The sequence below is a fragment of the Chiloscyllium plagiosum genome, chromosome 4 (assembly GCF_004010195.1).
Source record: "Chiloscyllium plagiosum isolate BGI_BamShark_2017 chromosome 4, ASM401019v2, whole genome shotgun sequence".
Lineage (NCBI taxonomy): Eukaryota > Metazoa > Chordata > Chondrichthyes > Orectolobiformes > Hemiscylliidae > Chiloscyllium > Chiloscyllium plagiosum.
In genome coordinates this window covers 86,189,588-86,213,128 of record NC_057713.1, presented here as the reverse complement: position 1 = coordinate 86,213,128, position 23,541 = coordinate 86,189,588, and the positions used below count along the sequence as shown (strand labels likewise).

Below are 23,541 nucleotides of genomic sequence, written 5' to 3'. Positions count from 1 at the left end.
TCACCTAACTCTATGGGCTATTTAGCATGGCCAATTCACCTAACCCGCACATCCCTGGATTGTGGGAGGAAACTGGAGCACCTGGAGGAAACCCACGCAGACACGGGGACCCATGTATCAGTGGACTTGAAAATGTGGGATAAGGAAAAAAAAAGGAATTTGATCTTGCATTTTGTAGAATTAGAATATCCTTTATTGTCGCGCAAGTAGAGAAGTATAAGAGTACAGTGAAAATTTTACAATGTCACCTCTTATGGCGCCATCTTAGGTACAAGCACCTAGGTACAAATATTAAATATAAAAGGAGGAATAAAAAAGAAAAGTAGTGGCGACACTTTACAGTGATTCATAGCATAAGTTAAAAATAAGACATAGTTAAAAGGATAGGTGTTACAGTCTTATAAACAAATTGCAAATAAACATTAGCTTGCAGTAGCTCAACACAGGGGCTACCACATATGGTCTGACTGCCTGTGCCAGACCCACTCCAGGACTGTTTCCCCTCGCTGGCCTCCACTCCGGGACTCGATTTCCCTCACTGACCTCCACTTCGGGACTCGATTCTCTATGCCAGCCTCCACTTCAAGATTCGCCTCCAGAGCTCACCAGCTCCTCTCTTCCCCTTCGGTTAAGTCCAAGTCAGTAGTTGTAGGAGAATCCAAAGGGATTCTATAAATACATTAAGGACAAAAGGGTAACTAGGGAGACAATAGAGCCCTTTACAGATCAGCAAGGTCACCTATTTGTGGAACCACAGGAGGTGGGAGAGATACTGAATGAGTATTATGCATCAGTATTTACTGTGGAAAATGATATGGAAGACAGAGAATATGAGGAAATAAATAGCAACATCTTGAAAAATGGCCATAATATAGAGAGGAGGTGCTGGACATCTTTAAATGCATAAAGGTGGATAAATCCCTGGGACCTAGTACTCTATGGGAAGCGTGGGAAGTGAATGCTGGTCCCCTTGCCTTATCAATAGCATTATCAATATTTGCATTATCAATAGCCACAGGTGAGGTGCCGGGAGATTGGAGGTTAGCTAATGTCGTACTACTACTAAAAAAAAGGTGGCAAGGAAAAGCCATGGAACTATACACCAGTGAGCCTGACATCGGTGGTGGGCAAGTTGTTGGAGGGAATCCTGAGGGACAGGATTTACCTATATTTGGAAAGGCAAGGACTGAATAGGGATAGTCAACATTGCATTGTGCATGGGAAATCATGTCTTTTGAAGGAGTAATGAAGAGGATTGATGAGGGAAGAGCGGTGCACGTGATTTTCATGAACTTCAGTTAGGCATTCAAAAAGATTCCTCATTTTGACTGGTTAGCAAAATTAGATTCCATGGAATTGAATTGAATTGGATTGGATTTATTGTCATGTGTACCGAGGCACAGTAAAAAGCTTTACCTTGTGAGCAATACAGGCAGATCACATTGTTAAATAGCATAGATAAGTAAATAATAGACAAACAGCAGCAAAAATAAAAGCACAGGTACAGGCAAATGCTAAGTGTTTGTGAGTGCATTCAGTATTCTAACAATAGTATGGTAGAAACTGTCTCAAAACTGGCTGGTGCATATGTTCAGGCTTCTGTACCCCTCCTCGATGGTAGAGGTTGTAGAAAAGCATTGCCGGGGTGGGATGGATCTTTGAGAATGCTGGCGGCCTTTCCTTGGCATCTGGCCTGGTAGATGGATTCTATGGATCCATCATTTGGTGTCATCTGCAAACTTACTAACTGTACCTCTTATGCTCGCATCCAAATCATTTATGTAAACGACAAAAAGTAGAGGGCCCAGCACCGATCCTTGTGGCACACCGCTGGTCACAGGCATCCAGTCTGAAAAGCAACCCTCCACCACCATTTGGTCTTTGTGATTGGTCTGGGCCGAGTTTGCCATTCTTTGTAACAGTCTCAGATCCTGAATGGTACAGTTCCCATACCAGACAGAATGCTCTCGATGGCACACCTATAAAAGTTGGCAAGGGTATTTGCCGTCATGCCAAATTTACTCAATTGCCTGAGGAAGAAGTGATGTTGTTGGGCCCACATAACTAGTGTCCACATGAAGAGTCCAAGAAAGCTTATTGTGGATGACCACTCCCAGGAACTTGACACTCTCCACTCATTCCACCTTTGTGCTGTTAATGTGTAGGGGGGGCATGAGTAATATCCTGCTGAAAGTCAATAATGAGTTCCTTGGTTTTGGATGGCATTGAGAGCGAGGTTGTTCTCAGTGCACCATTTTTCCAGGTCTTCCACCTCCTGTCTGTAGTCTGTTTCATCGCCATCTGAGATTCGACAGACTCAGCAAACTTATAAATGCTATTAGTCTGGTATTTGGCGAGGCATTCATTGGTATACAGTGAGTATAATAGAGGGCTGAGTATGCACACTTGGGGGACTCCAGTGTTGAATGTTAGTGAGGATGAAATATTGTCCCCAATCTTCACTGATTGTGGCCTGTGGGTCAGGAAACTGAGGATCCAGTTGCAGAGAGTGGTGCTTAGTCTGAGATCACTAAGTTTAGTAATCAGTCTCGTGGGGAATAAAGGAAGGATTGGCTATTTGGATACAGAACTGGCTCAAAGGTAGAAGACAGAGGGTGGTGGTGGAGGGTTGCTTTTCAGACTGGATGCCTGTGACCAGCGGTGTGCCACAAGGATCGGTGCTGGGCACTCTACTTTTTGTCGTTTACATAAATGATTTGGATGCGAGCATAAGAGGTACAGTTAGTAAGTTTGCAGATGACACCAAAATTGGAGGTGTAGTGGACAGTGAAGAGGGTTACGTCAGATTACAACAGGATCTGGATCAGATGGGCCAATGGGCTGAGAAGTGGCAGATGGAGTTTAATTCAGATAAATGCGAGGTACTGCATTTTGGGAAAGCAAATCTAAGCAGGACTTATACACTTAATGGTAAGGGCTTGGGAAGTGTTGCTGAACAAAGAGACCTTGGAGTGCATGTAGATAGGGCAGTGAAGGCGGCACTTAGTACACTTTCTTTTATTGGGCAGAGTATTGAGTATAGGAATTGCAAGGTCATATTGCTGCTGTACAGGACATTGGTTAGGCTTCTATTGGAATACTGCATGCAATTCTGATCTCCTTCCTATCGGAAAGATGTTGTGAAAATTGAAAGGGTTCAGAAAAGATTTACAAGGATGTCGTCATGTTTGGAGAGTTTGAGCTATAAGGAGAGGTTGAATAGGCTGGGGCTATTTTGCCCGGAGCATCAGAGGCTGAGGGGTGATCTTATAGAGGTTTACAAAATGATGAGGGGCATAGATAGGATAAATAGATAAGGCATTTTCCCTGAGGTTGGGGAGTCCAAAACTAGAGAGCATAGGTTTAGGGTGAGAGGGGAATGATATAAAAGGCACCTAAAGATGGTGGTACGTGTACGTGTATGGAATGAGCTGCCAGTGGTGGAGGCTGGTACAATTGCAACATTTAAAAGGCATCTGGATGGATAAAAGAATAGAAAAGGTTTAGAAAGATATGGGCCAAATACTAGCAAAAGCAACTAGATTAATTTAGGATATCTGGTTGGCATAGACAAATTTGACAATGCCTGTTTCTCTGCCGTATATCACTCTGACTCTGGCCTGGACAGTCCCTCTGAAGAGCTCATTGCAAGTGGAGGCTCAGTCCATGTCAATTTAGTTTCTGGAGAAATCCAAATATTTCTTCGCTACTGAAACATATTAGTTTAATGAAGAAAACATAGAAGGTTGATTGAATTATATGGAATAAGAAAAGAAAAAATATCATTGTGCTATTAATTAGTTGTATTTGCATCTGCTCTAATTTCTCCTCATGTGGTTTGGAGTTCTGTTCCTGTGAAGCATGCTGGGATGTTTTATCCTGTTAAAGTTCTTATCATGACAAAATGTCATTGATGATGAACTAGACAAAGGATAACTACTCATCTGAAAGATCATTGTTCTTACTATACTGGTACTCAATTCTTTATGTTTTCAAACCAAATCAGAGTGTTCGTTTCACAATTGTAATAAAGAATTAAAGAAACAGTGACTGGTTACTGCACAATCTACTATATTTCTCAGTGTGTAGGTGAGTGCTGACATGTCAGGTACTTTCCCCATTGTGTACTGGTAAGAGCTGGTATCAAACGCAGTCTACTATGCTCATGAGTTGGGTAGCATAAAATATCAGCTGGGTTTCCCAATCCCTATCACCATCTTGTTTCCCGTGTTGAAGAGTCTACAGTCGAGATGTGAGAAGTGGAATGAGGTGGTCCAGGCTCTGTTGAGAAATAGGAGCAGACTTACTGACATTCAGCATACTGCCAAGATTACTACCTGCTCTACCATTTCATCTGATCGTTGTTGATATTCTGTACAAATTCTACTTTGTTATGCTATCCACATATCACTTTGACTACCCAGAAGCTTATCAATCTTAGCCCATACATGAATTGTCATTGGTATCGGTTATCTGAGGGCAACTGATGCCAATGGAACATACAAACAATGCTCACAATGTGACCTCCCCCATGAGGAGGACTTAAAATGGAGACTGAGTTTTTGGCAAGTTTTTGGGAACGTTTCCACGAAGTCTGCATGCATGGTTCTGATTCCCTGTCATTATAAATCTCTGCTGCACCCTCAGTTTGTTAAAATTGTAGGCTGACATATTCCAAATATCCACAAAACCCCATTAAATGGTCAACTCGGGAATACAATACTTATGGAAAATGTGTCTAAACTTTAATATTTGTTCCATATTCAAGACAAAATTATTATTTACAAACATTATTGACAGTACAATCAGGACAATAGAAGGTTTTGATTCCAATAACTGCATTTGATTCATATTACAGAGAAGGATTAAAGAAATTCCCGTCTAGAGTTTTATCAGTTATCTACTAAATGTTGCTTCTTAGGACTTACATATGCCTAAAAACTTTGAAATCTCCAATTCTTCCAAATCTGATAGAACAAATTAAGCATACTTGAAATATTAACAGTGACTCCATCTATAGATGACAATCTTTAAAACCTATCTCTTTGACTTAATATCATCTTATAGCTCAAAGTCATATTTTGTTTTATAACACTGCTGTGAAGCACCTTGGGATATTGTATTAAACTTTACGATACCGTTTAGGGAAAAGCAGCCTGCCAGATTGATAGGCCATCCATCAGTGCTACACAATAGCAGTAGTGTGCACCGGCTCCAACATGCCTTGCTGCAACACACTGAGATTTCTTAGACAGCAACTTCCAAACCTGTGACCTCTACCACATGGAAGAACAATGGCACCAGACGCATGGGAACACTGCCGCCTGCAAATTCCCCTCTAAATCATGTGCCATCCTGATTTGGAACTGCATGTCCATCTCTTCAACAGCCTTCCAAACACCAATGTATCTTAAGGACTGCAGCAGTTGAGGAAAGTGGCTCACTACCACTTTCTCCAGGGCAATTGGGAATGGGGTAATAAAGCATCTGAGACCAAAACTGGAAATTCTGAAATTGGGTAAGGTGGAGCCTGCCAGCTTCTGTAAATTGTAATGTTTTGGGGTTAGACCTGTCTTTTCAATAACACATGAACATTAATAGGCAATTTTCCTTCACAAATTCTGATGGCTTTATTTTCAAGATTTTCAATTTTTACCTGAGCAAGAAATATTTCAGCAATGATAAGATTGAAGAGGAATAAAGGGTGGAGAAAGCTAAAAGAAAATTAAACTTCATTTCAGATACTGTGAGAAGGCATACTATGACCTGTCTCCAGAAACAGTAGAGTTTTGGTTATTTTTTTGGCAACTAATTGATTTGATTTATTGTCACGTGTGACTAAGTACAGTGAAAAGGTTTGTTACCTTATTCCACACAAATGTGAATGTAAAAGTTCCATATTGTATGCCTTCTGTGGGTGTTTGAACAATATTATGTGCTTCTTAGAAACATATGCATAGATCCCCTGTTTTTCCCAATTTCTTTATGCTGTAAGAACAACATAATGGTAGAAATGCACCACAGAGTGAAAACAAAACACAAGTTAATCTTCATGTAAATATCTATCACTTGCACAGTGTTTATAAGGTGGTTCTACTACATTCTGACTAAATGATGCTGGGTGCAATCTTTGACTTTAACTATTGGGTTTAGAGGGCTTTAATACTTTTCGACTGTGCAGTGTTGAGAGGCAGCATGCTAAAAAGCACAGTTTCCTGAATTAATTTAATGAACAACAGTCTTCCTTCAAACTTGTTGCTCTTTAGTGCTCAGGATGAGTTTTGAGGGGCTGACTAGCCCAGGTCCTTGGAGTGAATTGTACAATAAATGATGAGTTTGAAAATAAAAATCAATTTGTAGTGGGTTGCTCCAACAAGTAATTGGCTGATTTAGGCTTGGTTTCCAGTCTATGGATACACTGGATCCATGTCAGGGTGACATTAGCTTGCTTTCCTATCCCTACATACTGCCTGGCCCTGTTGAGTAGTTCTAGCATTCTTTTCTTTCATTTCACGTTTCCACCATTTGCAATGTTCTGTGCCTGATTATGGTTTGAGAGCTATGCTTCATGTGAAAGGATAAGAGTATGTCTTCATCGAGTTGCAAATTTACAAAGGTTATCCCAAAGTGGGCTGGGAAGGGAAGACGGGGAGGGTCAGATGATTAACTGTAACTGTCTTTTTAGTCATAGAGAAAACTAATATCCAAGAATGCAGAACACGGTGGTGTAGTGGTAATATTGCTGGGCTACCAAACCTGAGAGGCAAATGTGAGGACTGTAGATGATGGAGATTAGAGTCAAGAGTATGGTACTGGAAAAGCACAGTAGGTCAGGCAGCATCCAAGGAGCAGGAGAATTGACGTTTCGAGCAAAAGCCCTTCATCAGACCCGAAACGTCGATTTTCCTGCTTATTGGATGCTGCCTGACCTGCTGTGCTTTTCCAGCGCCACACTCTTGACACTAGTAAATCTGAGACCCAAGCTATTGCTCTGGGGAACATGGGTTTGAATGCCAGATATTGAAATTTGAATTCCATAAAAATCCAGAATTAAAATGTTTGCTGAAAAAAATCCTATCTGGGCCCCGAATGTCCTTTAGGGAAAGTAATCTTACTTAGACTGGTCTGCATATGACTCCAGGCTCACAGCAATGTAACTGACTCCTAACTGTCCCTCTGAAATGGCCCAAAAAAAAACCATGCAGTTGAAGGGGCAGTTAGGGAAAGGCAACAACTTATTGCTTAGTGACATCTGGATCTCAGGAACAGATGTTGTAAAAGTGTAATGTCATCTAAACTCAGAAGTTTAAAGTCAAAAGCTGTACCCAGCATCATTTAATCAGAATGTAAACGCTTAGCTGGATGAAAAAAAATGCGGGACCAGACATAATATCGGCGGTAAAAGTCATCCTATAAACATTTGTTAAAGGTTTAGTCATGCAGTTAGGATTTTGGCTGTGTCAATGTTTGGTAAAGGATGGCAGAAAGAATTTTATAAAGTTACTGCACACCTACATTCTATGAAGAGATTAGCAAATGGCATTTGCCTGGTACTGCAAATCAAAAAGCGAGCAGTCATCAGGATCCAAGAGATGTATTGATAGGTAACTAGGCACTGTTCCCACAATTCAACCTTTATGCCACTTATTTCAGACAAGGCAATGAATAGCCCCATTGTAAGTTGAAGTCAGGTTTCAGCAGCAGAGGGCGCGTTTAAACCATTTTAGCCGAGCAGATTTTTAAAACGTCTATTGACCAGATCTTGCTACTGGGATTCACATTCAACAATATCCATTTGTTTCTTGAACTCCATCAAATGCGAAAAGCCGGAGTGAAAACACAGTATTCATTACACAGGTTCCACATGGGCAATCCAGCAGCTCATCCAGTTCAATCAATTATATGACGAAAGTTACTTTTACAATCTATACAATTACTGGGATTTTCCCCCTGCAATTTGGTTTCATGCGCTGAACCGCATTTGAAGATGTTTCACTGTGACCTGGTAATGCTGACACTGTCCGGAATATGTTAACAAAAAAGTTACTTGAAGAACAAAGAAATATTCCATGTTAAAAAAAACAAATTCAACGCTAATTAATAAAAGAGTAAGATAATTAAAAAATGAAATAATAAAAAGTGAAGTGGAAAATGGTTAATTATCGATCATGAACAGAAAAATTAGGTCGTGACACAGTTGTTCAAAAAATCAGAAATTTAAACAAACTTGGACAATATACCAATTACATAATTACACTTTGAAAATGTTTATTTTCATAACTATATTATAATTGAATAGATATGATAAATAAATACATATGCTTTTGTTGTGTCATATCACCCGCTTAATAGCAGAAATAAATGGATTTGAACTTGGTTCAAATATTCGTTTATTTGAGTTCATTGAGTAGGCAAAATCGCGGGAAATTCAACTGATACCTTTACCTCAGGTTTTTTTTTTGAAAATGTTGGGTTTTTTGTTCTTCATACTGTCACACATTTGTGTCACTGACGTGGCTCTTACTTCTATTATTACATAACAGTTATTTAACAAAACAATTATCGTGTTAGAACCAAAGTCCTGCACTTCGAAATGTTAACTCTGTTCTCTCTCCACAGACGCTGCCAGACCTGTTGAATTTTTTCCAGTACTTTCAGATTTTATTTCAGATTTTCAGCGTCTGCAGTATTTTAGCTTTATTTTATAATTAACCGTTCCACCCCCCCAAAAAGAAAAAAAGTCACCTGTGAAGAGAGTCATCAATTCGGGCTTTATTTTTTGAAATAGTTTGTATTCATTACATCACTTAATAGTTACATCATATTTAATAAATGTATCACCGTGCACTGGATTAGCAGTGGGATATCTGTGTCCTGACACAACAGCAATATTAACAACCGCATGGGTTAGAATAAACACTATCTAGGATGTTTGGACAACCTCGTTAAAAATAAACCCTCAAACTTTTTAAAAATTTAAAGGAAAAGACAATGGACAATGGACAGAAAGACATCGATGAAGTCCCAATGTGATTCCTTGAGTGAATAATTTAGTCCAGCCTTTAAGTAATTATCTTGCCTTAAGCAATTCAAAAAAAATGCGATTAGTAAGAAAAAAGTCAAGAAAACAGCCAAATTGGATAGGTGAAAAAATAAAAGGAACGTTCAATATTGATCGAATTAATTGTTAATTTGGCAACGAAAAAGTCAATCACTTGACTACAGCAGCGCCCTCCCTATTTCTTACTCAAAAGATTAAAATCCCACAGAGAAAATAGTCAATGCTCTCTACAGTATATTTATATCCAGACCGAAAAAAATCCTACACTGTTCTCCTCCCATTCCCTGAATAAAGAGTTTGGGAGTGCGGGTAATGTGGAAGGGTTGGTGGTGGGGGAGAGGGGAAAGAAAGGGAGTTGCTGTTTCGCATGTTGTGAAATGTATGTTGGATAAGAAATTGTTACAAGGGATGCGTAATTTTTTTGGCGCCAAAAGTAGGTGTATGGCGCGGTGGGGGTGGGGAAAGGGGGGGGCGGGACTCTATCAAAGCATTAAACCGGTTACACGCACTCTAGATAGGTTAAAGCACTTTAGTGTAAGCAGGGCAGTGAGGCTCTGATAATACAGAGGAGACAGAGAAAGACAACCAGTGCAGACAGAAACCAGCAAACTCACTTAAGGCCATCATTGTGTCTTGTCTCCTACAGACTGCAACACTAGGAGCCTCACTAGAAGAAGAAAAAGGCTGCTGCGTTGGGTGTTATTGTTGAAGGGGGAAGGGGATTTTACTCCGTTGCTGCTTGCGGGTGTTTTGAGTTGGTGTCGGAGAGGAGAGGGGAGGGGGCTGTGCCAGTTCCTGGAGTCCGTGTCCCAAACGCTGCTATATTTCTCCGGTAAGTGTTGCTGTTCTCGCTTCTCCTGATAAATAAATATACAGAGGGGAAAAAAAAACTGAACAAAGCGCCCAGCCCCACGAAAGCCAGCGTTTCAGCTGCCGGAGACCGGCCGGCGTTGATCCTTTCTGCAACCAGTGTTGCAGTTTTAATTTGTATAATTCCAGAGAGCTATCTTAGATAACGCAGACAAAAAGGCTGTTGTAACACAGTGCTCTTTTTAAAAAAAAAAGACATGAAATGTGTACTTTCACCACACAGAACGAGTGGGGGTGTTTTCCCTTTGGTTCATTAGAACTTATTCAGACTTTGCAGTGAGCGGTGTCTCAGGATTTTTTTTACAGAGCTGCGTCAACGCTAGATATTTAAAGCCCAGCGTTTGAGCTGGCAATTATAAAGGGGCTTGTATGTGTGTGTCAGAGAATTAAAACCCAATGCACAATTTTTCATTTATTGCATTTGTTCGAAGGGTTGTGTCTTTTCGATTTAACCTCTTTCGAGCGGGGCAAGTGACAAGTCTTTTCTGTTTCTTATCCAGACCCCCCCACCCCAGATACCAAGATGCCCCTAACGGCTTCTGCCACTTTTTTGGGCAAGAGCTATAACTACGATTACGACTACGACTCCTTCCAGCCGGTTTTCTACGATGAAGAGGAGAATTTCTACCAGCAGCAGCTGCCGGCTCCGAGCGAGGACATCTGGAAGAAATTCGAGTTGCTGCCGACCCCGCCGCTGTCGCCGAGCCGCAGACCCAGCTTCAGCCTCTTCCCTTCCAATGCCGACCAGTTGGAGATGGTCACCGAGTTCCTGGGCGACGACCTGGTCAACCAGAGCTTCATCTGCGACGCGGACAGCGAGACGGTGCTCAAGTCCATCGTCCTCCAGGACTGTATGTGGAGCGGCTTCTCGGCGGCGGCCAAACTGGAGAAGGTGGTGAGCGAGCGGCTCGCCTCGCTGCAAGCGGCCAGGAAGGAACCGGGAGCCCTCTGCATCTCCTCCACCCTTTCCTCCTCTTCTTCCCCAACTCCCCTGCGGAGCCCGTCTTGCAACGCCCCCGCATCGGCCGGGGCTGCCGCCTTGACCTCTCCCGCTGCCCCCAGCTCTTCCGCCGCCTCGGCTGCTGGAGCAGCCCCCGGGCACCTCGGCATGGGGCTGGGCGCTGCTTCCAGCACCTACCTGCACGACCTCAACACTTCGGCCACCGACTGCATCGACCCCTCCGTGGTGTTCCCTTACCCGTTCGCCGAGCACAAAGTGTCCCTGCCCCTCCCTCCGGGAGCCGGCAGCCCCCCCGCCACAGATACGCCGAGTGACTCCGGTAAGTAAGGAAAATCGCCTCTTAGCCCATCTACAGGGGCGCTGCTTGTGTTAAATACTTCGAACCTTTACTTTGGGGGGAGGAGAGGAAAGATTGGGGTGCATTGCAACTCCCACCAATTTTATTTTAACACTTCGGCTTGCATTCCTCAATGCTATTAAAGCAAATATTTCATTTTCTAAAAAAATGCAACTTCTTCTGGTGCCTTTTAAGGGTTTGCGGTGACTTTTTATTAAAGTGTGTGTTGAATTTAACATTTTTTAGAGGTTGCGTCGGCCACAATGCACAGAGAGAAGGGATTTTGCGCAGATTTTTTTCTCTCTCTCGATCGGTCATTCCGGGACAAACTGGGTGAAAGTGTAATTAGGGGGCTGGGCATTCCGGGCCGACGAGTTTGAAGTGAGGGCGTCAGCCTTTATGAAAGAGGCTTTTCACCACCCCCTCCAACCAAACAGGGCGGGATTTCATCAACTCCCTGAGGCACTCCAGCAAGAGGCTGGCTTGGCAGGGAGAGGAAAGGGCCAGGGAGGGAACTGGATGAGGATATATAAGACGTCCTTACGCAATATCCTTGACTGAAGAGGCTTAGGTTGAATTTAGTAATGCAAATATCAGCTGACTGGGGCCCCATTACATAGAAAATGCTTGGTTCAGGCTGCTTTTAAGCTTGTCATGACCTCGTTCTTGAGTTGTATGTCATTTCTCATCTCTTTTTTTCATCACCTTTTATAGAAGAAGAGCAGGAGGATGAGGAGGACGAGGATGATTATGAGGAGGAAGAAGAGGATGAAGAAGAAATTGACGTGGTCACTGTGGAGAAGAGGCAGCCCTCTACCAGGAAAGCTGAGTTAAACACAAACACCGTCCGGGTCTCCCGGCCTCAGCACAGCCCCCTGGTTCTCAAGAGGTGCCATGTCTCCACTCATCAGCACAATTATGCTGCTCCCTCCCCCCAGCCTCCCACCAAGCGTCTCAAGGTGGAGAGCAGTCGAGTGCTCAAGCAGATCAGCACCAACAGCAAGGGGAAGTGCCCAAGCCCGAGGACGTCGGACTCTGAGGAGAACGACAAGAGGAGGACGCACAACGTCCTGGAGCGCCAGCGGAGGAATGAGCTGAAACTGAGCTTTTTTGCATTAAGGGATCAAATCCCAGAGGTGGCAATGAATGACAAAGCAGCCAAAGTCGTCATCCTCAAAAAGGCAACGGAACACATATTGTCAATCCAGTCAAATGAACAGAGACTGATATTGGAGAAAGAACAGTTGAGGAGGAAGCAGGAACAACTGAAACACAGGCTTGAGCAGCTGAGGAACTCTAGCAGACAGAAATATTAATCATTGGGCATTTTTCTTGTTTTTCTGAACTGCCTGAAGGCATTTCTGCTTTCTAATTCTGTACAAGAAAATTCCAGGACATATTCATGCAAATTTGCCGAACTTTCTTCCTGCATGCTAATGCATCATAGACTGAAACTACACAACCATGGCCAGGCTATTCTTTGTGGTGACACTTTGATTTTGGCCAGAAATATGTGATACTGCCTCATTATACGTTAAGACTCTTTACCACATTTTTTCTGGCGGGGTGGATTTACCATGTATTAGTCTCGCCAAGTTTTAATTTACAGATATATTTGTATTTAATGCATTTATTTTTCTTAAAAAAAAAGAAAATCTTATTGACCATTTTCAAGTCTTTGTTTTATTAATTGTCATTTTGTAAAATATTTGTATAGTTATTAAAATTCTTGTAGAAAATTAGCAGTTTATGTAAAGTCACTTGCTAAGCAGTTTTGTGATGAGCTGATATTTTGTTGCAAAGTTTCTCAGCATGTGAATTGTGCCATAAAAAATTTCATTTAATCCTTGGCTGTAATTTCTTTTACTGCATCTGTTTCGTTCAACATACTGCAATTGATGTGATATACTATCCTTTCACTTCATGTAAGTGTGTGAGTTGAAGGGGAGAATTGACAGACTAATATTATTTGCACCAAGAAATGTTGGGCAGAAGATGGGGGGGTGGGGTGGGGTGGGGAGTAGAGGGAGGGGTGTTATGTTCTCTAATGGAAAGTATATATTTGATCTCAATTGTTGTTGATTTCAGGAAAATGATTAAAAGATGCAAAATGCTCCTCAATTGTACCAATGTGGGAAATGTGCCAATTAATTAGGCAAGTCTGATTACTTTCTTTGAATATTAAGTTCTCCCATTTTATGAAATTAACTTCTTCATTCTTCAAACCAACGAAGTGCTGGTCCACACAAAGCCTACAGAAAGGGGGTGTGGGTGAGGTTGATAAGAAGTCTCAGCCAACCAATGGACTGAAGTCTTCAAGACGGTTTCAATGATAAGTGCACCTTTGTCAGTTAACCCATTATAATTCTGAACATTAGCATCTCTTTTTCAAGGAAAACAGTTTAATTAGATAGTTGGTCCATTTGTGGATATAGAAATCATTGGGTGTGACTACATACTTACACCCTCATGATTGGAGTACTTGCCTCAGTGGACCTTAACACCAGCGATTATTATAAATTGCACATTTGCCTCATCTCAGTCCCATTTATTGTTGGAAAAAGCAATGTCACTTCATTTTTCTGTGATTCATTATATAGCCACTCTCATGTATAGACAATTGGAGCCAGAAATGACCTCTACATTTAAATGACACAAATCAATGAATTTCTGAATGATATAGCAATTGAATAGGTTATAATTAAAACACTTGTATAAAAATGAAATGATCATAATGAATGTGCAGATATTACAGCTTTAGTTATTTGTATTGGTTCTTCAGTCATAAATTACTAACATTCTCAACTAAAATTCTCAAACTCCTAGTGCCATTCGCATTTCATATACATTGCTCTACATTTCGTAAAGTGCTTTAACACTATGGTTATTTTCATTTCAATGTAGCTGTATTCATTTGGAATATGTTGGCAGATTCTGTGCAGAAGTTGACTTCAGATTGACTACATGTCTGTGGGTTCGTGTCCCATCTGGGGTGTGTTCATTTGAGATTTCTGGGCAGCACAGTGGCCAGGGTCCCGGTTCAATTCCAGCTGCAGGCGACTGTCTGTGTGGAGTTTGCATGTTCTTCCTGTGTCTCTGTGGGTTTCCTCTGGGTGCTCTGGTTTCCTCCCACAGTCCAAACATGTGCAGGTCAGGTGAATTGGCCATGCTAAATTGCCCACAGTGTTAAGATGCATTAGTCAGAGGAAAATGGGACTGGTGTGGGTTATTCTTCGGAGGGTCGGTGTGGACTTGTTGGGCCAAAGGGCCTGTTTCCACACTGTAGAGAATCTAATGTCTATTAGAGACAAACATGTCTACATTTATGCACTTAAGGAGCTCATTGCCACTTCAGGGACTATAAGGAGTGGGCAATAAATGCTGCTGAGACAGCAATGCTGACATCCCATGAAAGGATATTGAAGAAGCATAAAGTGCGCAAAAATGTTCTACGGTTGCACTGTATTCACTCATTTGCAAAGTGGGGGCAGGGGTGTCAGCACGAACAAGTATAAATTCTTGGCCACAGTAGATTGGACAAACGTTAAAAAATAGTGGGGATCCATAAGTATAGCTTTATGCTCTGGGCAAATTGTATGAATCTTTTGGGAGCGGAGGGGGCAGAAAGTGCACTATGCACTACATGCAGAGAGGTAAGAGAATCTGCACGTCCCTGCCTTCACTTCATATACCTTGACCACTCATCCACAGTATGTTATAAGACTTAATGCTAAGGACCAGACACTGTATCTTCCAGGTCTTCGGGCGGGATTCCGTCGCGAGGGTGGGTGTTCCCCGTCGGGTGCCATGACGTCAGTCGCTGGCGGCGCCGGGCAACGTTCCATTGACGTCGCGAAAGCGTGCGAGCACATGGAATAGTGATGGAGGAGCAGCAGCAAGAACCAAAGCAACCTGCACTTAAATGGATTACTTTACACCAGCACCGTGCAATGGAAAGAACTCGCAGAGCAGCAGAAAACTTCTCAATACCTGTAAGCTATCTCTTTGTTCTTTCTGCTTTGTGTCCATTTGCGTTGGAAAGGGGAGGTATGAGATTGTTCGTAGAGAGGATCCTATTCGCAAACATCTCTGTTTGCATATTGCTTTTATGTATGTGTGTATGTATATAAATTGCAACACGGCCATGCACTGTATGCACCGGAAAATGTGGATCTTGGATGGGGTGTTGTGAATGTTTATCAATTTATTGCCTTGGATGGGAATCGCATGGGTGCTGCGTCCTTTTGTTTCAACAAAAAAATTGCAGTGATTTACAGTAATTTGCTTAAGAGACGGGAAAGCTGCGTTAAATTCATAGGAAGGTGACTATGGGTCATGTTTAAAACGTTCCACCTCTTGTCGATGATAGCTTAGGATTGATTTTATTTAGCTTTTATCTAGGAATCTTTGTAAATCGTAACTCCCAGCACCATCCAAGTTACAGTTTCCATCACTCAGGGCTCTGTACAGATTTCAAATTTTAAGTTGAATGCGATTTGTACTTTAATGGATTGTTGTTTTCAAACGCACATGCTGAACTTTTGAGGGCCAGATTTGTTTTTAACCACGGGAAATTTCTTTCGAACCAAATGCAAAGCAGAAAATGAACGTTTTATCTTCACCCATTAAATGGTGAAAGTTAGCAAGCTTGGAATACTTTATGCATCGCCTGGGAGCTATTTATTGAAGTAGCGGGCTCCAATCAAAGTCTGCACAACGAAGTAAGATTTCACCGTGCTACCGCCGTTTGAAGATGGAAGTTATATTGCAGGATTTAACCATCAAGTTGAATTGTCTAATGCAAAAAAAACCAATTCTGCGCAAGGCACTGTGCAATTGATGATCTTGGAGTTTATTTTTCTTCCCCCCTGCTCGGGGCAGAGAAAAGCACAGGAGATGATCTATGCAGGAGGCGGTGATTCGGAATCGGTATTTCCTGCATTACCTAATCCGTTATCCTGTCCCTGTCTGAGATTGGCAGCGCAGTCTGAGAGAACCTCCCACTGTTGTACTTTGCAGGAGAAAGATTTGACTTGCGATGCGGTTGCACCAAACCCCCGGGAAAGAATACGACCCTTCAAAATATGTTGCATTTTCTACAGCAAGTGACATTAAAGCAGCGTTTCAGATTTGTGAAATAGACTTCGATGAAATTCTGTTTGTAGTCGAACAAAACCAAAACCCATTGTCCTTAGCACGGAGGCAGATGCTTATACAGCCCTGGCGTTTACCTGTTTGAAAAGGTAACCGGGGAAACGGGGTTATTATTCACTTGCTTGAAGATGCTCTCAGCTGTTCACTTCGTTTTAATATAATTTATGTCACAGTTGTACATTGTGCAACCAAGAGTGTTTTGGCTATTTGTTTGGTTTTTGGTTTTTTTTGGAAGAGGGTTTGAATTTATGTTGAAGGTCCCTGATCTCTTGCAACCCTGCACTCTTCTGAAATTATTTAATTGCCTTTATTGCTGAGACACAAAATACTAGAACAAAGCAGTTATTCTGGAACTGGTTAAGCCACAACTGGTGTACTACATGTAGTTCTGGGTACCATACTATAGGAAGGATGTGATTATAATGGAGAGGAGATTTACCAGGATGCTGCCTGAGCTGGAGGGTATGCGCCATCAGGAAAGTTTGAATATGTTGGAGCTGTTTTTCCATGTACCAGCGAAGATTGAGGTCCACAACTTTTGAGAGCCATAGATAAGATGGATAGGAAGACACTGTTCCATTACTAGTGGGATCAATACCAGTGAGTTTAGATTTAAAATAAGATGAGAAGACCAAGGGGAGAGTTGAGAATAGACTTACTACAAGCCAAGGGGATCTGAAACTCACTGCCTGAGAGAATTGTTAAGTCAGAAGCACGCATAACATTTTAAGCAGCATTTAGATTTTCACTTGCATTGCCATAGCCTCCAGGACTATAGGCCAAAAGCTGGAAAATGGGATTGGTGTAGTCAGATCTGTTCTGACGTTGTGGGCAGAAGGCCTCTTTCTGTGCTGTAAATATGCATGAGTTTAATTCTGGCCTCATGTGTGCATTTTTCCTTCCTACCGCCCCGTTGGCCCTGCCTTCAGCTGTCTAGGCCTGAGTCTCTTTAACCGTCTGTCCTTCCCTACTCCCTACTTCAAGCTGATCCTTGAAACGTATCACTTTGTCCAAGCTTTGGTCACTTTCAAATATTTCCTTTCAAATATTTCCATGTGGGGGAGAAAACACATCTGTAAAACATCCTTGGGTTTTATTTTGTTGCTGCATTTCACAGCAGTTAAATGTGAGAAGTAATCTCTGTGTCTTTTGATAAAACTGAAAATTAAGACACAAGAAGGAAACCTTTAAGTTTCAGCATCACACAGCTGCAGGAAGAAGCTTGAAGGAAGTAGAGAATTGTGAAGCTGGGTCCAGACTGGGATTTTGATTTGTCCTCGCATTTTATTCGACAAAATTGGCTTCTCTTCTCATCCTTAGGCATATTTAAATGAATATGCTAAGAACTCTCATGTTTAAATGTGTTTTTCTGGAATAATAATCACAGAATTTTACAAAGGGGGACAGAAGGCACACTGTTTGCAGCTTCTTGGTGTAATGTTCATTTTCTGAATCCCATGAGATTCATTGCTTCCACCAGTGAAAATTTGCATTCCATCAATGTAAAATAGTAGTTTTTAAAGGTAGAATAAACATAGGTTTGTGTCACCCCTTCATGATCGTTCTAAGTCTTGAAACACTTTATGGTGCATAAAGGATTGTGAAAGAGAAGTCACTGTTGTACAGTAAGGAAAGCAACAGCAAATGTTGGAAACATATGAAATAAGAGCACAAGTATACCATTAAGCCAGCTCAAGACTCCTCTGTCATTCAGTAAAATCATAGTTAAGTTCCGAATTCCACATTCCCCAGTCTTCTGAGAGCCCTTGATTCCGCTGTCTAACGAGAATCTGTCCACCTTTTGTCAAAACTATTCAGTGCCCCAGCCTCCTAAAGTATAGAGTTCCAACGCCCAATTTGCAGACAGCAAATTCCAAAATAGCAATGTGAAAATGAATACAGAGGAACTTAAATTATTCGGCGTTCGATTATCCAAACAAGATCGCAAGGTCCCAATGCTTGGCTAAAATCTGTTTTCCTGTGTTCGATTATCCAAACATTTGATTATCTGAACGAACAAACAAACTCCCTACCCATGTCATTCGGATAATCGAGGTTCCTCTGTAGACATCTGTCATGTTTTTGTGTGATGCTGCAATGAATGCTGGCTGTTACACCAGCGACAACCCACCTACTTTTCAAAGGCCGAGCTGGGGGTCTGTCACTTTGTCTGTGAAGATAGATTTGGTTTGGGACTAATCTCTGTCTGATAACCAACTTCTCAAACAGTTCAACGCTCTTGTACTGCTGTGCTGGAGTTCCAGTCTAGATCGTCACACTTTGGCTTGCAGTATTGCTTGAACCAAGCGTCTTTGCTTTGGAGGCGAATGCTGCCAACTGTGTCACAGTTGCTTTTGAGAATACAGAAATTGTCTGTCTTGAAGTCCAATTTTCACCTCCACCTCCACCTGCCTTTTGTTAATGAAGGTGGTGGTTGATTCAGTGTAATTCATAAGACTTAAATCAGTCTGCAAGATGACTTGTGTACATTTTTGACTACAAGTTATCTGGCTGAGGCCATCACAGTGAAGACATTGAGTTATACAGCACTGAAACAGACCCTTCAGTCTAACTCCTCCACGCTGACCAGACATCCCAAGTTAATCCAGTCCCATTTGCCAACATTTGGCCATTTCCCTCTTAAACCCTTCCTATTTATGTACCCGTCCAGATGGCTGTTAAATGTTGTAATTGTACCAGCATCTACCACTTCCTCTGGCAGTTTATTCCATACACATACCACTGTCTGTGTGAAAGAGTTGCCCCTTTATTCCCTTTTAAATCTTTCTCCTCTCATCTTAAACATATGCACAAAGACCTTATCTATTTACCCTATCCATGCCCCTCGTGATTTTATAAACCCTTTCAGGTCACAACTCAGCCTCTGCTCCAGGTAAAATGGCCCCAGTCTATTCAGCCTCTCCCTAGAGTTCAAACTCTGCAAACCTGGCAACATCCTTGTATATCTTTTCTGAACCCTTTTCAAGTTTCAAAACATCATTCCTAAATCAGGGAGACCAGAATTGCATGCAGTATTCCAATAGTAGCCTAACCAATATCCTACACGGCTGCAACCTGATCTCCCAACTCCTATACTCAATGTTCACATTGAATGAACTTGCCATTCTGTGTGTACTTGTTGGAAGGAATTGCTCTGTTCTATTCAAGAGCAACATCTGAAGTTATACATTCCTGCCAGACTAGGGTCCTATGATGTATCACACTCCACCTGACTGCAGCTAATTCCAAAGAGGTCAGACAATGAACCTGGGTCTGTACTTACCAGTTGGGACAAGTAATCTCTGAACCCAACAGGCTTGGAGATTGACCACTTATTAAAAATGGAAGTTGCTCATTTTACACTGCCAATAAACATAACCACACAAATCTAGCTCCCTTGCTCTAATCGCTGAAATCTATTATAAATATGGTATATATTTATGATCCTTGCATGTAAAATGTATATTTATGACCATTGCATGTAAAATGTACCCTTTGCACCTGCTCCCTGTGGCAGTTACAAATGTTAATTTTGATTTTATATATCCAGTCAGCGGCAATGTTTCATATGGAAAGTGTTGCGCTACAATCATGTTCTCCAAAAGGAATTACTTTTAAGGCAGATATTAGGACTCTTTTATGCACAAAAATCTCTGAAATTATGAGGTAAATCTAGGTTTACTTTGAGGGACAGGGCAGTTAGAATCCCCCTAAATAGACAGATGGGGTGGGACACAAAAGCCTGTTCAGGTCTCCTTAAAAGGCAAACTTTTTATTTATGCTGTGGCTAGGTGGTTTGAAAATGGGCAGAGTGATCTGGACAGGGAATTCCAGAGATTTCTTTACCCAGGAAGGTATAACATTTTGTTCTTCGATTTTAATCGATCAATGCTGTGCTTCATTGCCTTGGGATGGTAATGATAATTTTGCTTCTGTAAATGAGGGAGAGTTAATGCTGAGACATTACTACTTATACATTCCAATGTCTTTAAAATCAACTAATTGTAATTCTAAAGCTCCCTTCATGGAAACAGATATACAAGGGTACTTAACAGGAGCTAAACGGTACGCCTATTGAAATGGCTTATGTCAAGCTTGGTTAATGTTTAGGAGGATATTAAAGCACGAAGGGGTGAGTGAGGTCAAGGGAACCAATGTTCAGCTTTAGGGTTTTCTTGGATTGTTTGGGTAGTGGGATTGGGGAATGCATGAGAGGCCAGAATTAAAGAGGAGTGGAGTTCTCGGTGGAAATTTGTTGCGGAGATGGAGAGATAAAGGAAAAGTGATGGTGCGTACCAGGGCGTTTGGTCACTGGGATTTGCTGCTGCCAGCAGGGCTGTGGGTCAGTTAGTACAAGTTGAAAGTTGGAATTTCTGGTTAGGAGAGGTTGCAGACATTTGAGTTTGGACGCAATATCAGCATGAGTGAAGGTTTCAGCAGCAGACAAGCTGAGACGAGCAAAGTATTACAGAAATAGAAATTGATGATCTTTTCAGATGGAGGGTAGGGAATCTAATGCTTAAGGATGAAATTCAGCACTGCACAATCTGGTTCAACCTCCGTCTTCTCAATGTTTAATTGATGGAAATTGGTTCATTCAGAACTGAAAGTTGAACACCATCAGTTTGACAATGTAGAGGCAATGGAGAGGCCAAGAAGCAATGGTGAGCTGGAGCCAGCTGTGATTAGTGTACGTGTGGTGGGAGGGCATTATGGTACGTGTCGACTCACTTAGGGTTCCTGTGTCTTACGTTTCATGAGGGGCCTGACTTTTATAATTAGCGCTGTTCATACCAGCCGTGCCACTTGAATCAGCTGTTGTGTACTGGAGTCCACATAGCTGGGAATGCGACCTGCACCCTTGGAGATCTGGAAGGAAGGACATTTTGTTTTTTGATTTGATGCAGGTTTAAAGCGATCCACTTGGAACGATGATCATAGAGGAGATTGATGTAGACTGTTACTTCAACTGGATAACTGTCTAGTACCCTTGTCCTTGTTACTGTGAGAAGCTGCAGTGTTACATAGTGTTCTCCCTGCCTCTGCAGATCTTGGCAGATGACCAGGACTGACTCACCATGTTTCCTTTTTCTGAGATGGATCACACACTGTGGATTCCTAGAACTGCTTGAGTTGCACCCTTACTTTCTCCCCTCTTTTGCTCATCGTTGTCTCTGTAAATTAGTAGTTAGAAGCTTTTGTGAGTCAATTTTCCTTCTTCCACTTGAGTACTTGAAGTGTTAGGTGTGCACATTGCTTTTCACCAATTCAAATACTTTGTGTGTGACTGGGTTAAGCCAACTCACTTTTCTATTGCCATTAAGGGAAATGTTGATAATTTTGTGGTAGCCTGCAGTCATATATGGGTGGTGAAATATCTCAGCAGCCTCAGGAATTTCAAATGCTGTGTGCGGGCTCATTATTTACAAAGAGTGTGGTGAGAAAGTGCGCTCTTGTGACTTATACTTTGTACTGCTGGTTCCTATCTATGGATTTCAAAATCTCACATGATCATTTGAAGGAAGGGTCCATATTTAACTGTTGCACTGAAGAAATTGCACTTGTTTTGTTGTCTTTGAAATATGTTAAAAGGTCAGTGGTTTGTTATATTAATGAAAACAATTTGCTGTCTTCTTGGACCCATTCCAGACGTCCTTGGTGCACTCTGTAGAATTACTTTAATGTGTTATTTTGATTATTCCATCCTTTTTTTTAAATGTCCCTATTCGTCTCTTTGCTGTTTTTCTTTATTTACAACAAAGAATAAAATAAAGTGGAAGGATTTTCTTCAGATCAGTTCTGCTATGATTAAATTTAGAGAATTGCTTAATTGAATGTTTAAGATGGTAGGCTGCTGTATCCCCTGACATGAGTGTTTCTCAATTAGTAAACACAGGATCCAACAAAAACAGAATGCATTTAGCTCTTTATTGCATTGTCCTTCAGCAAGGAATGGAGAGCCACTGAGCCTGCTCTATCGTAATAGATTCTGGATGAACATTTTAAGCAATTCCACTTTCTCACTGTATCCAGTCATCACTGTCAGGATTCTGTGTATTGATTGTAAGTTGATGGACAGGCAGCACATCCATCAAGGAGGCAGTATCCTCATATGGTGAATGTTTACTAATGGGTAAAGAGTCGGTGAGAAGCAAGTTCTGCCAGAAGTCCTGTGTGCGAGATGGCAGTGAGTTAGAGTGTAGGCTGTGGTTTTCAGTCTAGGGGATTGTTGCCAGGCTGCTGTTTGCCATGGCACTGCAGCCTGGCCTACTAGCGATGTTGCCGTCTTCCTCCACATTCCAAATATGAAAATGGATGTTCAAAACTATCATCTCCCATCACCTCAGAGTGGAATTTTGAGTGTTCTACTAGTCATCTGGTCCTGGCTTCCTTGTTATACAAGAATTCCTCAGTTGCGTGTCCATTTTCCAACCTGCACATGAGCTTGTGCCAGTGAAGTCAATTCTGCTTGACAAGTGTTGAGTAAATTTGAGAGAGTTGCCTTTGACAGAGCTGTCACTTCTCTGAATTTGTCCAACTATAACACGCCCAGAATGAACTGTGGACAGTGAAGATGGAAATTGTTGAGTTTCCTTTCTTGACCGCTTTAATTCAACAAATATTCACAAACACCATGACCTGGTGCTGAGAACACCAGGCTTCAAAAGTTTGAGTCAACCTGTTGTTACTCAGTCCACATTTCACAAAACAAAATCAGAAATTGCTGGAAAAGCTCAGCAGGTCTGGCAGCCTTGTGGAGTGGAAACAGAGCTAACGGTTTGGGTCCAGTGACCCTCCTTCAGACGATTTTGTGACTTCGTGGTCACCTGAATTGGTAGCTGGGTTTCCTGTGTGTGTATTGCACTAAATCAAGCAATCTATGGTCTGTCAACATGGGCCAAGGTATCCGAAGGCTAACCACTTCCACATGGAAATTAGTGTGATCAAACGAAATGTGACACTTTGTTCCAGAATTTCCAATCGTAAACTCCGTTAGTTGTGGAGACGTATAGCATGGAAGCAGACTGTTCAGTCCAACCTTTCCATGCTGACCAGATATCCTAAATTTATGTAGTCCCATTTGCCAGCATTTGGCCCATATCCCTCTAAAACCTTCTTATTCACATACCCATCCAGGTGCCTTTTAAATGTTAATTG

At 41.8% G+C, this 23,541-nt stretch overlaps 1 protein-coding gene and 1 long non-coding RNA gene across 8 annotated transcripts in view; both read left to right on the top strand.

The window, feature by feature from the left end:
- The first annotated feature begins 9,103 nt into the window (after positions 1-9,103).
- Positions 9,104-13,073, top strand: LOC122549176 (myc proto-oncogene protein-like). The gene is made up of 3 exons (XM_043688543.1): positions 9,104-9,893; positions 10,432-11,211; positions 11,944-13,073. Exons 2-3 carry the CDS (start codon positions 10,455-10,457, stop codon positions 12,543-12,545), a joined length of 1,359 nt encoding a protein of 452 aa, XP_043544478.1. The 5' UTR covers positions 9,104-9,893; positions 10,432-10,454; the 3' UTR covers positions 12,546-13,073.
- Positions 13,074-15,087: 2,014 nt separating this feature from the next.
- The window catches only part of LOC122549174, a 228,321-nt gene continuing 219,867 nt past the window's right edge, over positions 15,088-23,541 (top strand). For 5 of the 7 annotated variants that reach the window (XR_006311453.1, XR_006311450.1, XR_006311446.1 and 2 more), the window contains exon 1: positions 15,088-15,221. This is a non-coding gene — a long non-coding RNA (uncharacterized LOC122549174). Of the gene's footprint in view, positions 15,222-16,119; positions 16,473-23,541 lie in introns of those variants that run through there. The other 2 variants (XR_006311452.1, XR_006311448.1) reach the window with 1 other exon arrangement.

Coding starts and splice junctions, on each gene's coding strand:
- LOC122549176 (XM_043688543.1), top strand. CDS start 10,455: ATGCCCCTAACGGCTTCTGCCACTTTTTTGGGCAAGAGCTATAACTAC. Junction 11,212..11,943: donor AGATACGCCGAGTGACTCCG/GTAAGTAAGGAA, acceptor CACCTTTTATAG/AAGAAGAGCAGGAGGATGAG.